Source organism: Marmota flaviventris, chromosome 13, assembly GCF_047511675.1.
Source record: "Marmota flaviventris isolate mMarFla1 chromosome 13, mMarFla1.hap1, whole genome shotgun sequence".
NCBI lineage: Eukaryota > Metazoa > Chordata > Mammalia > Rodentia > Sciuridae > Marmota > Marmota flaviventris.
This window is the reverse complement of record NC_092510.1, coordinates 99,997,106-100,010,655: the sequence shown is the minus strand read 5'-3', so window position 1 is coordinate 100,010,655 and position 13,550 is coordinate 99,997,106. Positions and strand designations below refer to the sequence as shown.

The following is a 13,550-nucleotide window of genomic DNA, read 5'->3' as shown; positions in this document are numbered from 1 at the left end:
GTACAAATCTGTGTTTAGGTCCTACTCCCAGGACTTCGTGCCTCACCACCAGGCTTCCGTCCAACCTTTCCTTCCGCCTACCTCCTCTTCCTCTCCGCATTTCCCACCTGTCCACCCGTCTCAGAGCTCGGACTTGGCGGTGCCTGCCGTAGCCGGTCCGCCTCCCAGCACCATGACCGGGCCTCTCTCATCCTCTCAGGAGAGCAGCTTTCATGGGAACACTGTCTGCCTTCCTTCCGAAACCTCTTGCGCTGACTCGGTGAGAACTCAGCACGCACACGGCTGCACGTGGGGCTGCGCGGTGGTAGGAAGTGGTGTTGCTGTTCCTCACCAGCAGTTCAGCGTGCTGCTGGGGTGTGCCTGCTGGCACCCAGCTGGATTGACAGCCACAGAAGGTCGGGGTGCAACAGCAGCCCGTCTGCTTCAGAACAGAAATCAAGGCTCTTACACAACATTACCATCCAGCTAGGAACCTGGTTTCCCCTCGTGGACTAGTGTAATGGTCAATAATGCCTGGTGGGGTGGTGCATACCTGTGATCCCAATAGCTCGGGAGGCTGAGACAGGAGGATCGCAAGTTCAAAACCAGCCTCAGCAAAAAGCGAGGCACTAAGCAACTCAGTGAAACCCTGTCTCTAAATAAAATACAAAATAGGGTTGGGAATGTGGCTCAGTGGCTGAGTGCCCCTGAGTTTAATCCCTGGTACCAAAAATAAAAATAAGATAAAGGCAGTAACTTGTGGTAAGGATAAGATAGATAACTGGCGTTCTGTTTGAAGAGAAAGGCACAGACCCCTCTGGAAGTAGGAAGTGTCAAGAGATCCAGGAGGTGCCAGGGAGAGGCCTCGTTTACTGTGGATGGCCCTAGTGCTTCCTCTCTAACCCTGGGCAGAGCTTCCTTTCAGGCTGGAGGGCAGGTGGGAGGGGGCAGGTGGGAGGGGGCAGGTGGAGGGGCAGAGAGGATGTCCACAGGAGGCTTCCTCTTCTTCCAGCCTGAAGTTGTCAAACATGTTGCTTCTTTCCCTGCCTTTGGAGGCTACCTTTCCAAAGCCATTCCCAGGATGGCCCTCGACACCTGTGGGGAAGATCCAGCCAAAATTAGGGTCCCCACAAGCCCAGAGACAAGAGTTGGCAAAAGCAGCTTCATCCTCTGACCCTGGGGAAGCACTTCCCAGAGAGAGTAGAGCACAGCTCTGGGTCTTTCTTGTAAAAGGAGCATCCAGGTCCAGGCCAGACCTGCTGGCTGCCCTCTGAGCCAGGGACTGGCTGGAGGGCCTGCCGATCGTCTCTCCTCTCATCCTGTCTCCCCCAGAGCGAAAACGCCAGTGAGGAAGCTGGTGAGGGTGAATATGTCAGTCTGTATTCCTCTGGCCAGAGCAGCGAGGAGCTGGCTCCCTCTCGAGGAGTAAGTAGCCTCGGACGGTGGCCTCGTGCATGTGGCCCAGCCTGGTGGGGCTGGCTCCCGCCCCCCCAGGCCACCTCCCTTGCACCTGCTTCTGTTTGGCTGAGCCCTGCAGGCCTGCGGAAAGCTGGTTTAGCCAGGGAGAGGTTGCAGCTTCTAGGTGCAGGTCTTCACCTTCGCCTGCTTCAGTGGGTGTGGTGCTTTTCAGAGCCTGGCCAGGTGTGTCTTCCAGAAATCTCCAGAAGCAGCCTGGTGTGGGCCCTGGCTGCAAGTCGCTTTCTGTGGGATTTCTTTCCATCCCTCCTTCTAGTCGTGAGCTCCATCTTCTGTCCTGCCCCAGTAGGAGGGCTGCTTCTCCCACTCAGCCTTTCTGACCCTCCCTCCTCTTCTTCCCAGCATGCTTTGCTCCTACCTAGCTGCTCCTGAGGAAGTGCCCCTGGAAGTCCTGGCCATCGTCACTCTCATGTTGCTGTCCCAGCTCTTGACAGTCAAAGTGCACTGGTTCTGTTTGTTGAGTGTCAGTTTTCCAAGTTTGGCTTCATGAAAATGAGCAAGTCCAGAAGCTTCAGAAGCCACTGTCCCCATGAACCTGAGTGAGACAGGTTCCATCAGAGTCATGTCAGTGACTACCATGAGGGCAGCCCAGCCCTGGAGAGCATGGCCACTCCCTTGGGGTAGTCTGCTGTGGGACCTTAGGGATCGAGATGTCCTCAGCAAGTCAAAGAGCACTGAGGGATCTTTACACCCAGGGGCTTTGACCTTGGCTGTGGAGTGAGCTGCTGTGCCTTTCTCACCTGTCCCCTCTGGTTACCTGTGCCACCAGGGCCATCCTGACTTCCCCCACCTTAAAGCACCCTCCTGGTGATGTCGCCTGTATTAACACAGTCCCAGTTCTCCGTTGTAGCCTTCGTGGCAGCCAGGGATGTTGTAGAGCTATGGTGTCACTGAGCAGGGCAACAGCAAGTCTCCTGGGGATAGTCACACAGTATTTGAGCAGCTAGACTTTTGGGGAGTATCACTTGTTGAGCATCACATCCCTAAAAACTCTCTAAGTTTTACAGCACAGTGTTGGGACCCAATGGCTTAGGGCACAGGCTCTGGAGATAGACAGCTCTGGGCTCCATCTAGGCTCTGCCATTTTCAATCTGTGTGCAGTCAGGCCCTTGATCCCTAGCCTTTGTTTCTACACGTGAGAGAAGAGGGTAGCATTAGGTCATTGATAGGGCGGAAGAAGAGTGTGTGCAGAGCCCTCCGCCCAGTGTCCAGCGTGCTCTGAGAGGCAGCTGCTAAGAAGGTTCCCTCTCTCCAGGCGGGCATTAAGGTGGCTTCATCTGCCCAGCAGCTGACATGTTACAAAGCATGCACCTCCACTCTCCTGAGGCAGGATGCTAGTCTCAAGAGGGCCCATGTGTCTTGTAATTAACTGCATTCAGCATTAACTTGTTCCCACCTTATATTCCTCCATAGGAACTTGCACTTCAAAGCCACTTGCAGGTGGGAGTGCTGGGCAGACAGATTGCCCCTGGAGCAGGCCACATTCCAAACCCCAACACTCACTTCTCTTCGCAGGAATCACCAGCTGGGAAAGACGGACATTCCAGAGATCCCTCAGCTGTTGGCAGTGCCCCTGGGAAGGACAGCAGAGATGGTGGTGAGAGGTAGGAAGTGAGCCAGGTGCCTAGAGCAGAGTGGCCACTTGGTAAAGCCTGCCTGCACTTCCTGCAGCCAGCCCACCAGGCCTGCTTGTGTTTCGTATTGAAGGTATTTCTTTGTCTGGTTCTCAAAATAATACATGCTTCTGGTAGAAACTGCAAGAAAATGGAAAAAATCACTGATAACCTCAAAGGTGCTCCCCTGGGGTCTGCCATTCCTTCCTGGCTGCTCTAGGCCATCCACCTTCCAAAGTACCCACGATAGTCTTGCCTTTTCTTTTTTAAATCTCAGGCCAACCTTCCTTAGTGTTTTTTTTTTTCCAAGTTGAGGTCCCCTGGGAGCATGAAAGGCCTCCACCCCTGCCACCCATAGACTTGTTTTTGTGAACATTGCTGGACCTATGTATGTGTATTGTGTTGCTAAACCATGCTGAAGGAAGCTACAGAAGCTGTGACTCTGGAAGCTACAGAAGCTGTGACTCTGGAAGCTACAGAGGCTGTGACTCTGGCCTCCAAAAAAGTCCTGATTACAATATCATTATCACCCTAAGAAAATTGCCAGTAAATTCCCTCATGTCATCATGATAGGCAAATCATGTTCCAGTTCCTCCATTCTCCCAAATTTTCATAACTAAGATCAGTCAAGAGTCATGCAGTCTATTTAGCTGTTTCTTTCTCTTTCGGAACATTTTCAGTGTTAGCAGAAGCTAAGCCCAACCAGGCTTAGGACGTGTAGTCAGTTTCTCCAGCACTTCTGGGAACAAATGGGCTGCATCCTGCCTGCAGCTTTATGTTGATGTCACCTCTATCGTGACACTTTCCATCTGTTCAAGTTTTTCCTCCCTTTTATGGCCAAAGACCATCTACCCTGGAGTCCTAGGTGGTCCTAGCAGATTATCTTCCCAGGCTGGCTTCAGCAAGGAATGGTGGTTTTCTAGCTTAGCACTTAGAAGCAAAGCAGCTTGTGAGTTCTCTCACCTACTTCGTTGGACCAGCGGATTTACTTTCAGAGCTGAGATGGTCCTTGCAGAAGAGTAGGTCACACCGAGTCCAGAAGCAGCCGCTAAGATGGCCCTTCACGAGGCCACCCACAGCCTGGAGCCTGGAAGCAGGCAGCAGAGGGGTTCTTCCCAAGTCCGCCTTGTTCTACCCCCTAGAGTCACATATTTCCTGTGTCTGAGCCCTTAGGGTGAAAGCTGTGACCTGTGACCACAAGTCAGGCCAGTGCCTCCAAGGATCCATCCAGATAAGGCACCAGGGCAAAGATGGCTGTCTACAGACATGCTGTGCTCCCCCCACGGCCGCGTGGCCTCCACATTCCCTCTGTGGGGATGTCCCTGCTCCCGGTGCCTCAGCCGCCAGCTCCTGTTTAGTGCTTCAGGTCTCGGCCTGTCTGTCCCTCCACAGGGAACTTCCTGACCTTCAAGCCGGCCCCCCCTTCCCCCCACTCTTCTTGCACGCTCCTGAGCTTCCCCTCATTGTTCTGCTGTGACTGCCTGTGTCAGAGTGTCTTCGGCTAGACCGAGCACCTGGGGAAAAGGGGCCATATCTACTCGGGCACAGCTTTTTTCTTATTGCCGAACAAAGGGACCAACAGAGTGGGTCCTCAAGAGGGACTTGGAGGGTGGTATGGGGCGATACCGCCTCCTCTCCTGTCCTGCTGGCCCTCTCACTGTTCCTCATGTACTGACTGGGTCTCGGTGGCCTTCGCAGAGAAGGGCTGCAGCATCACTCACACAGACAGTTCAGGGGCCCCTCTTAATCCCAGCTAAGCCCTTCTGTGAGACACCCAGAGGGAACAGGAAAGGTTCAGGGCCACACAGCTTTTGGTAGCAGAGGTAGGAATAGTTCTGACCTCGAGCCCAGGCCAGCGCTGCCTCGGCCTCTGGGTGTCAGGGAGCCCAGGGCCTGTTTTAAGCACCAACCACTTCTCTCTCCAGGTCCCCAAAGTCACCTGACACTCTGGAGTCAGCTCAGTCGGAGGAGGAAGTAGATGAGCTGTCCCTTATTGACCACAACGAAATTATGGCCAGGCTGACACTCAAGCAAGAGGTAAGGACTTCACAGTCCAGCCCCACAAAGCAGGAGCAAAAGAGATTGAGGAAAATGTGACCTTGAAGTGTCTCCAGCAGAAAGACCTGGGCCAGGCAAGGTGTGGACACTTGGCGAGGGCTGTTGGGTTCCCAGCAGGAGTGGATTCCAGGAGGCAGTGGACTGTCCCCTCTCTTACTGCTTCTAGAAAGTGTCTTGGGCATTACAGAACCTCCCGAAGCCCTAATGATGGCACTCCTGAGAGTGCTGTGAGAGAAACCACAGCAGAGCTACACAGCCTGCCTGCCGTCCGGGAGCCCTCCCCACCCCTGTACATCATTGATAAAACAGAACCCCTGCCCAGGATGCACCCGCTGATTAGGAAAACTTAGGGCTGGAGAAGTGACTCAGTGGGAGAGCACTTGCCTCACATGTGGGAGGCCCTGGATTCCGTTCCCACCATTGGAAAAAAAAAAGAAAAAGGAGAGGCCAGGCCTGGACTCCTGCATGTTGTCCTGGTCTACAGAGCCCGGATGTGAGGACCATACCCAGACCTATCACTATAGAGGAAGGAGCAGAGCCATGTGAGCCCTGCCTCTCCCTTCTGCCGAGCAGTGCTGCAGACACAGGACTGGCCTTGTAAGAAGCTTGCCCTAACTAGGCACAGTGGCACAGGCCTGTAGTCCCAGCTACTTGAGAGGCTGAGGCAGGAGGATCATACGTTCAAGGCCAGCCTCAGCAACTTAGACCCTCAACAACTCAGCAAGACTCTGTCTCAAAATAAAAACCAAAAAGGGCTGGAGATGTGGTTCAGTGATAGAGTACCCCTCAATTTAATTCCTAGCACCACAAATAAATAAATAAAAATAAAGAAACCCAACCTGCTGAGGAGGTGACTGTCATCTGGGCTGATTTGATGACAGCCACATACAGACAGGTCAATAAAGCAGATTCCGCCTGTGGCACTATCCTGGGCCAGGCTGAGCTGGCTGCATCAAGACAGGAACAGGTCTGGCAGGGGGCATCTGGACAACTGGCCCCTCTACAGAGAGAAACACTAGCTTTCTTCCAGTGAGTCAGGTCATGGATGTTGCTACCGTAGAAAACCCAGAGCACCCTAGGACTCTGGAGTCAGGGTAAACACACCAGATTCTTAGAAAGGTAGGGGTGCCTTGCGGGGGGTAGCAGCAGATGTTAGTTCTGTCTCCTGAGCGGCAGAGCGCGAGGCCCTGCTGTGTCTGCCCTGGGCATGGCTCCGGGCCCCACTGAGAGTTCTTTTGGGCTCTAGGCAGGTGGTTGAAGCCTGTATGCCCACGTGGAGTTAGGACTTGGTCCCTCACTGCCAGGCACGGTTTGGTGGTTGCAAAAGCCATATTGGGTATCGTGCGGTGTCTTTGTAACACTTTACATTTCTCAAGAAGGGCTCCACAGAACCTGTGACATGAGTCACTACAAGTGATTTCTCTTTCCCCGGGCAGCTTGCTGTAGTTTTGGGACCATGAACATGCTTGGAAATAGTCCTCCTGCCTCCACAGGCTTTTCCGAGGAGGCAGGGTGGCCTGCCTGCCTCTGGTGGGCCCCACCATTCCACATGAAGATGTCGCCTCACATCTGACCCACGGATCTGTGAGCGGGTGGCTGGGCATGTTGAGTGACACCATGTCCCCCTGGCCCTGGCATGTACTCAAGAAGGGGATGTGCCCTGGTGCCTGTGGCATCTGGGTAGTTCAGGGTGTCCAGCGCCCAGGCCAGCCCCATCCCTCCCTGTCTGCTGAGCATGGAGTGGTGAGTGGCTCCACAGCACACACCACTGCCGGCTGAGGAGAGCAGAGGGAGGCCTGGGGCCCCTGCAGCCAGAGGCCTCCTCTCAGCAATGGCCCATGCCCTCCTTTGCTATTTTCTCTCCAGGGAGATGATGGGCCAGATGTACGTGGAGGATCTGGAGACATCTTACTGGTTCATGCTACTGAGACAGACAGGAAAGGTACGGTAGCCTCTTGCTGGACACAGCAGGCCCTGTCACAGTGGGGGTTGCAGGTCCCCCGTGGACTCGTCATTCAGTAGATCTGAGTGAGCACTGGCACTGCTGGGGCAGGGGAGGGGACGTACACAACAGCACTCAGCCCACCAAGTGTCCTCCCTCAGGGCAGCATGGTGGTGTCCTAGAGCCTACAAGGGTGTCCTGAGGGTCAGGATAGTTGCCGCACCTAGCGTGTGCCCCACAGACCACAGCTTGGGCAGTAGCATGTGGAACAGTGGCATTAGAGTCAAGATGGCACTTGTATGGCTTGCTGTCTTCATGGACGTGAGCCCTTCCAGCCTTCCAGCTAGGCCGCGGCTCATGTGCCCACCGGGATGCTCTGGGAGCAGGCTGTGCTCTGCTCAGGAGCCCTGGCTCACAGCCGGGCTCCCCCAGCACAGGCCCAGCCCAGCCCCAATACCCTTCCACTACCTACTTGTTCGGGAGGGCTGCAGAAGCAGGGACTGACCCTCTATCTCCAGAATGTCCTGCTGCAGAAGGGCTGTCCTTCCAGGTCTGCTCTGGAAGGCAGAAAAAGGAGGGCCTGGGAGGCTGGCCCACATGGTTCCTGGCCCAGGGCCCCAGCTGGCCCGTGTCTCCTGCACTCCTTTTCTATTTATATTTTTAAAAATTATTAAAAGGACAGTATAACAACATTGGAGAGGGAATAAAAAACACCCCAGTCTTGAAACCCTAACCCAACCAACTTTGTTTTTATAAATGGCCCCATCTGTATTTTTACAGAATAATTATTGGGGAAACCTCTGAATCATGAAAATAATATTAAAAAAAGAAAAAAGGTTTACCTGGCAGAAATTTTGAGAAATTGGGAAAAAGAAGAGTGGCTTCCAACCAGCTCACCTGCACCACAGCCACTGCTTTGCCCTCCAGCACTTCTTCTGACCATGGTCCAGGGACTTGGAGTCCCAGCCCCGTTGTAGGCTGGGTGGCCTCTGGGCAGCTGCTGGTCAGTCCTCCCTCTCCAGCCTCTGCAGGTAGCTCTGTGGGGCGTGTGTAGCTGAAGCTAGTACAGGCCTGCTACTCGCCACCGTCTCCAAGGACAACCCTTATGTGGCTTTGGTGCTGTAGACCCTTCTCCATGCCAGACACATTAGAGTTCTGTCCTCAGTCCCACAAAAGGGGCAGTTTTCGTGTTGTTTTTGTCCAGAGGTGAAGGGCTGAAATGGGAGCTGATTCTGGTCCTGTCCCTGGACGGTGATCTCCCTGTCCCGCCAGCTGCAGCCAGCTGGAAGCCCCGCCAGAGGGCACCATGGGCAAGAGCCCAAGATCCTCTCAGTCTAGGCCAGCCAGACCTGCTGGGGGAGATGACTGCTTCAGCTGGAGCTTCCACCCACTTGTACTGGGGGAGGATCTGGACTTGGAAGAGCCAAGGTTGTTTATGTCTGGGAGTATGATTGGGACAGAGGCCACACTGGGAAGAGCAGGGCCACAGGGCAGGTAATGATGCAGTCTCCTTGGCTAAGAGCCCCTGTCCCAGTGGCACCAGTGACTGCCTCAGAGACAGCTGGGCCCCAGCCTGTGCCAAGAGGGACTCGCCGGGAAGAGATAGGCAGGGAGACCCTTGTCATCACTTGGCCCTTTACTCAGGAGAGGGTCGGGTCAGGCTTGGTCTCAGACTCCAGATCCTGTCCATCCTCAGGAACCACGTGTGCCAGACCTGTTGCTTAGCCCTCAGGCTTCCTCAGGAGAACACAAGGGACAAAGGGACCCCGAAAAAGCCGTGTGCACACTGGGGAGTGGCACAGAGCTGCTTGTCCCAGAAGCTAGATGACACCCCATTTACCACTGCCCAAGGCCAGCAGATGGCTAGCAGCTCTGGAGCTGGGCACCTGGATACAAGCCTCACCACACTGTTTATGGTGCCGTGACCTCAGGCCCAGTTCTTTGTCTCCTAAGTGGAGTAATAAATAACCCCCTTGTGGGGCTGCTCTGGGTGTTGAAGGACGTGGTGCGTGTACAGAGCATGGCCCAGTGCTCAGCAGCAGGTCCTGGGACATGCCTCACAAGAGGCCACCTTGGCTCCTGGCAGTGGTCCTCCCCCACAGTGCCGTGTGGGCTTGGATCGGTTCTCTCAGAAACGGCACTGGTGTGGCTGCCCCATCTCTGCTTCACGCCCAGCCACTCTGAACACAAAGCCAAATGTGGCAGTGAGCCAGGTAGGTTGGGTCCAGGGAGGAGCCTAAGCACGGTGCAGGGGACTGGACCACAAGGCCTCGACGCAGGAGCAGGCGAGAGTTTTCCTCCCTGTCTGGCCTCAAGGGTGGCAGGGCAAAGTGCCACATGCCTGTGACAAGTGGAATGCCTCAAGATTCCTGCTTCCAGAAAGCACAGGATGCCTGTAAGAAGGTGTTAGAAGCTGGTTTGCCCAGAAAGCAAAACTCAAGTAGTGCTTGAGGGTCGTGGGCTGGGAACGAGCCAGGCCTCCTTAACTGCTCTGGCTCGGCTCTGCTCCATAGGCCGGAGCCTGGCCAGCTCCTTTGTCTCATTTAAGAATTTAAAAACTGCCCTCAATTTTCTTTAATGTCAGAGACAGCATGGTTGGAGGATGAGTCACACAGCACACAAATGAGACTGTGGGGACTCTAGAGTGTCTGAAGTCCCTGGCTGGGACCAGCACCACTTAAGGAGGGACAGAGGGGTGGGCACTGTCTGCCCAGGTCCCCCAGCCACTGGGTCTGTGCTCCTTGTAGCTGACCTTGCCTTTCCCAGGCAACTGAGCATGCCCACTGGTATATCTCAGCAAACTGCTAAGCTGTGCCTCTTTAGCTGCCTTGAAGACTCGGTACATGGACTTTCCCCGGATTTTTAATTACTAGACCCTGCCATCTCCGTACTGCCTCTGACTTACCTTAAAGATCCTGCTGACAAGTTTGGACTGTTTTCTCCCTGACCATGGTTGTTAAGACTTGGAGTCCTTGAACCTGAGGGCAGACAAGCCCTCCAGTGCTAACCCAGGGTTACATCTTGGAGCCGCGTCTCCAGGCTCTGCCCCTTGCCAGGGAAGGCATGACTAACTGATTGAAACTGGGACCAGACTTGGCCTCAGACCCCACTGCACCATGATTGCCCAGACAGCTCTGTCATTAGAAGATGGTGCTTGCGAAATGAAACACAGGTCCACTGGTCTCTCCTGAGAGTTGGACAGAGTGTGGGTGGCTTCCTCTGGGACACAGGCAGACTCACCTATATCCCCAAGCCCTCAGTTCCCCCCTGCACTCTAACTGAGCTGCTCCCTTACTCCCGGCAGATCTGGTGCTGTACTGCGAAGCCTTCCTGACCACCTACAGGACCTTTATCAGCCCTGAGGAGCTCATCAAGAAACTGCAGTACCGATATCCTTCCCAGCGCCACCAGCATGGGGACACAGGCTCTCGCAGCTTCAGTGGCTTCCCCCTCCCATTACTCACCCATAAAGGGCCAAGGGAAATGACATGAAGTGCTGGAACGTAGTGGGATCACTGGGTGCTTCTGAAAAAGAGCACACCTGGGAGGGAAGGGGGCCGGGGCAAGAGCATAGCCTACAGGGCATCAGGCAGGGTGGGCACCAGTGAACAGGGCTTGAGGAAGTGAGAGGGTGGCTCAAGGGTATGCACAGCCCCTTCTGCCCACAGTGGGCAGCTCTGCCCCATCCAGAGCTGGCATCAGCTCTGTCCCCTCCACCAGATCTGCCTGTGGGCTCACCCTTGGGAAGTAGTAGTGGCCAAGGAAGACCCCAGGGGCTTAAAGGACCTGCTGTGGTTGCCTGTTGCCCCTTTGTCAAACCCCAGCTGCTAGCCCACTGCTCTCTGGCTACCTCCCTGCATTGTAGCCTGTGACTGCCATCTGCTGGGCAGCTGCTGTCCCTCTGGGCAAGAAGTCCTGAGTTCTTTTCCAGTGTCAGAGTCCCCTCCAGGCCTCCCCTCACCCTGACCCTGCGAACCCCTGGTCCATCAAGATAGATGTTGACGTTTCCCATGGTGTATCGGGGGTCCTCTTCAGCCTCATGTTCTGGTGCTCTGAGCCCCTGGTGGCAGGCCTGGCCAGGGAAAAGAGTCACCTGCTGGTCAGACATGCACTCACGGGTGCTGCGTTGGCAGGTGTGGCCGCCCGGCAGCACCATACCACTGGTGCTGCTGTGTCACTCCTGTGATGCACTTGAGGACGCTGAGGCGCAGTGGGTCAGAGTGACTGTCCCACATGGCTGCCTGGTGCAGAGGGTGCTCAGGTTCTCAGGGGATGTCCCTCGGCTCCCCTAGGGATGCTCATGGAAGCCTCGCAGCAGCAGCAGCGGGAGCATGGCTGCCCAGCACACAGCTGGGGCAGGCTGACAGTCCACCTGGGTGCCAGACACATAGCATGTATCCCCAGTCGTGGAGTACGGGGGGAGCACAAAAGCAGCAGGAAAGCATAACCTCCAAGGCAGATGCTGGCTTCAAGAGACCTGTGAGGGAGGAATGGGAACCAAGGGTGCCGTGGGCCGAGGAGCAAACGGGGAGTGTGCTGTCCTGGGGAGCAGGAACTGGCCCAGCATGTCAGAGGTGATAGCTCCCTAGAGTGTCCAAGCCAAAGCAGGGGGACCACCTCGGGGTGGCAGCTCATGGAGAGAGCAGAGGACCTCTGCCCGGTCAGGGGCCTGAGATCTTGAGTGTGCTTGGTTGGGGACCACCTTCTTGAGGCTCAGCACTACAGCCTTCACGCTGTCAGTGCTCTCCCAGAAGCCTCAGGTTGAATCAGAAGGCAAGCCGGGGTGGCACAGAAGGGATGGCCCTGCAGACCAGAGAGGATGGCTGTTGAGAACCACCCCTGGGGTTGAGGCCTGGGCAGCACTGCCATTTTGCATAAGTGCAAGCCTTTGCTCCCTGTGCTGGGACCATGACTCCCAGTCTCGAGGCTTCAGTCACGAGGTCCCTGGTGCATGCTGAGTGGGAGCTCCGTGTCTACTCAGCACATCACCTTTGCCATGTGGGCTATTTCTTTAACCCTTCTCCACCTATGAGAAATTCTCTCCCTTCGCCGACACATTCAAGAAGCGCGTCAGCAAGAACACGTTCTTCGTGCTGGTGCGGGTGGTGGATGAGCTCTGGTGAGTGCTTTGTTCTTGGCCCAGAGGCGGGTGGCACGGGCTCCCTGCACCCCGTGGAGACTGCTCAGCCCACCCCGGCCACCTGAAGAGCACTACCCACAGGCTCTGGATTTGGCTCTAGCCTACTTTATTGTGGCTCTCTGAAAGGAATGACCTGTCCCTTATAGGACACAATGAGGTATTAGGTCCTATCTTTCCTAATGGGCTCCATCCCTCAGGAGAGACCCTGTCCCACCTGGCACCATCCCTCCCTCCAACGTCTTAGGATCAGCCTGTGTTGGCTGTACTCTCAGCAGTAGGGGGCTTGGTAGAGGCTAGGGCAGTGGAGTGGGCAGCCTCTCCCACCCACCTCAGCCTTTCCACTGGGATCTGGGATCTGTGGTGACCCCTGGCCATTTCCATATTCTACAAGTATGCCTTGGGGTTGGAGGTGAACAAGACAGACCAAGGCCTGGCTCCAGCATCAACGGGCAGTGGCCACACATCCAGGGAAGGGCCAGGCAGAGGAGGTGAGGGATGTCTTCCTGGTGTCTACTGCTTGGGTGAGACCAGAAGCTCCTGTGGCAGGTTGGTGTAGGGTCTCTAACACAGCCCCACAGAGTCCCCACACAGTGCATGCAGCGCCAGCATGTATTGAGTGACAGTCAGGGAAATGTTGTCAGGACCATGACACCCAGAGCTGTGGAGGATGTGGGTGCCCCGAGGTCCTTTCTCACTCTTCCATGGGAGGCTCCAGCTCTGCGCTAACACTCCTGTATCTGAGGTGTACCTGGTGGGCTCTTGTGTGCCTGGCCTTCACCCTGTGCCCTTGGCCCATAGCCTGGTGGAGCTGACAGAGGAGATCCTGAAGCTGCTGATGGAGCTGGTCTTCCGCCTGGTGTGCAATGGGGAGCTCAGCCTGGCTCGCGTGCTCCGGAAGAACATCCTAGACAAGGTGGACCAGAAGAGGCTGCTCAGGTGTGCCAACTCCGACCAGCCCCTGGCAGCCCGGGGTGTTGCAGCCAGGTGAGCAGTCAGCCTCTCGGCCCCTCTGGAAAGCTACACCCCTTAGCCACCTCTGTTCCACTGTCCTCCCCGGCTGCACGGCCTCACATCCTGCTTCTGCCCAGGCCCTGTGACGAGGTGCCTTGGGAACAGCCTCTGGCTCCCTGTGGGGGGCCTCCTCTGCTAGGGGAATTGGGGTGGCGAGTCACTGGTAACAAGGAAGTGGATCAGTGGGTCAGCGGGGCTGAGCAGGACAGGAGGGGAGTGGGTGTGCACCAGGCTGCTGTCAGCGCAGGGCTTTCTCCTAGCACCATCCAGACCCTTCCCAAGACTGGTACAAAGGTCCCAGGCTGGGGCTGGGGCTGTGGCTCAGTGGTAG

At 55.8% G+C, this 13,550-nt stretch overlaps 1 protein-coding gene across 6 annotated transcripts in view; it reads left to right on the top strand.

The window, feature by feature from the left end:
- The window catches only part of Rapgef1 (Rap guanine nucleotide exchange factor 1), a 123,846-nt gene that overhangs the window by 103,384 nt on the left and 6,912 nt on the right, over nucleotides 1-13,550 (top strand). For 5 of the 6 annotated variants that reach the window (XM_034636100.2, XM_027942616.2, XM_071601089.1 and 2 more), the window contains 6 exons: nucleotides 2,971-3,059; nucleotides 4,994-5,105; nucleotides 6,993-7,068; nucleotides 10,373-10,457; nucleotides 12,095-12,187; nucleotides 13,007-13,192. In XM_034636100.2, coding sequence (XP_034491991.2) covers nucleotides 2,971-3,059; nucleotides 4,994-5,105; nucleotides 6,993-7,068; nucleotides 10,373-10,457; nucleotides 12,095-12,187; nucleotides 13,007-13,192 — 641 coding nt within the window. Of the gene's footprint in view, nucleotide 1; nucleotides 260-1,311; nucleotides 1,405-2,970; nucleotides 3,060-4,993; nucleotides 5,106-6,992; nucleotides 7,069-10,372; nucleotides 10,458-12,094; nucleotides 12,188-13,006; nucleotides 13,193-13,550 lie in introns of all 6 variants that reach the window. The other variant, XM_071601091.1, reaches the window with a different exon arrangement.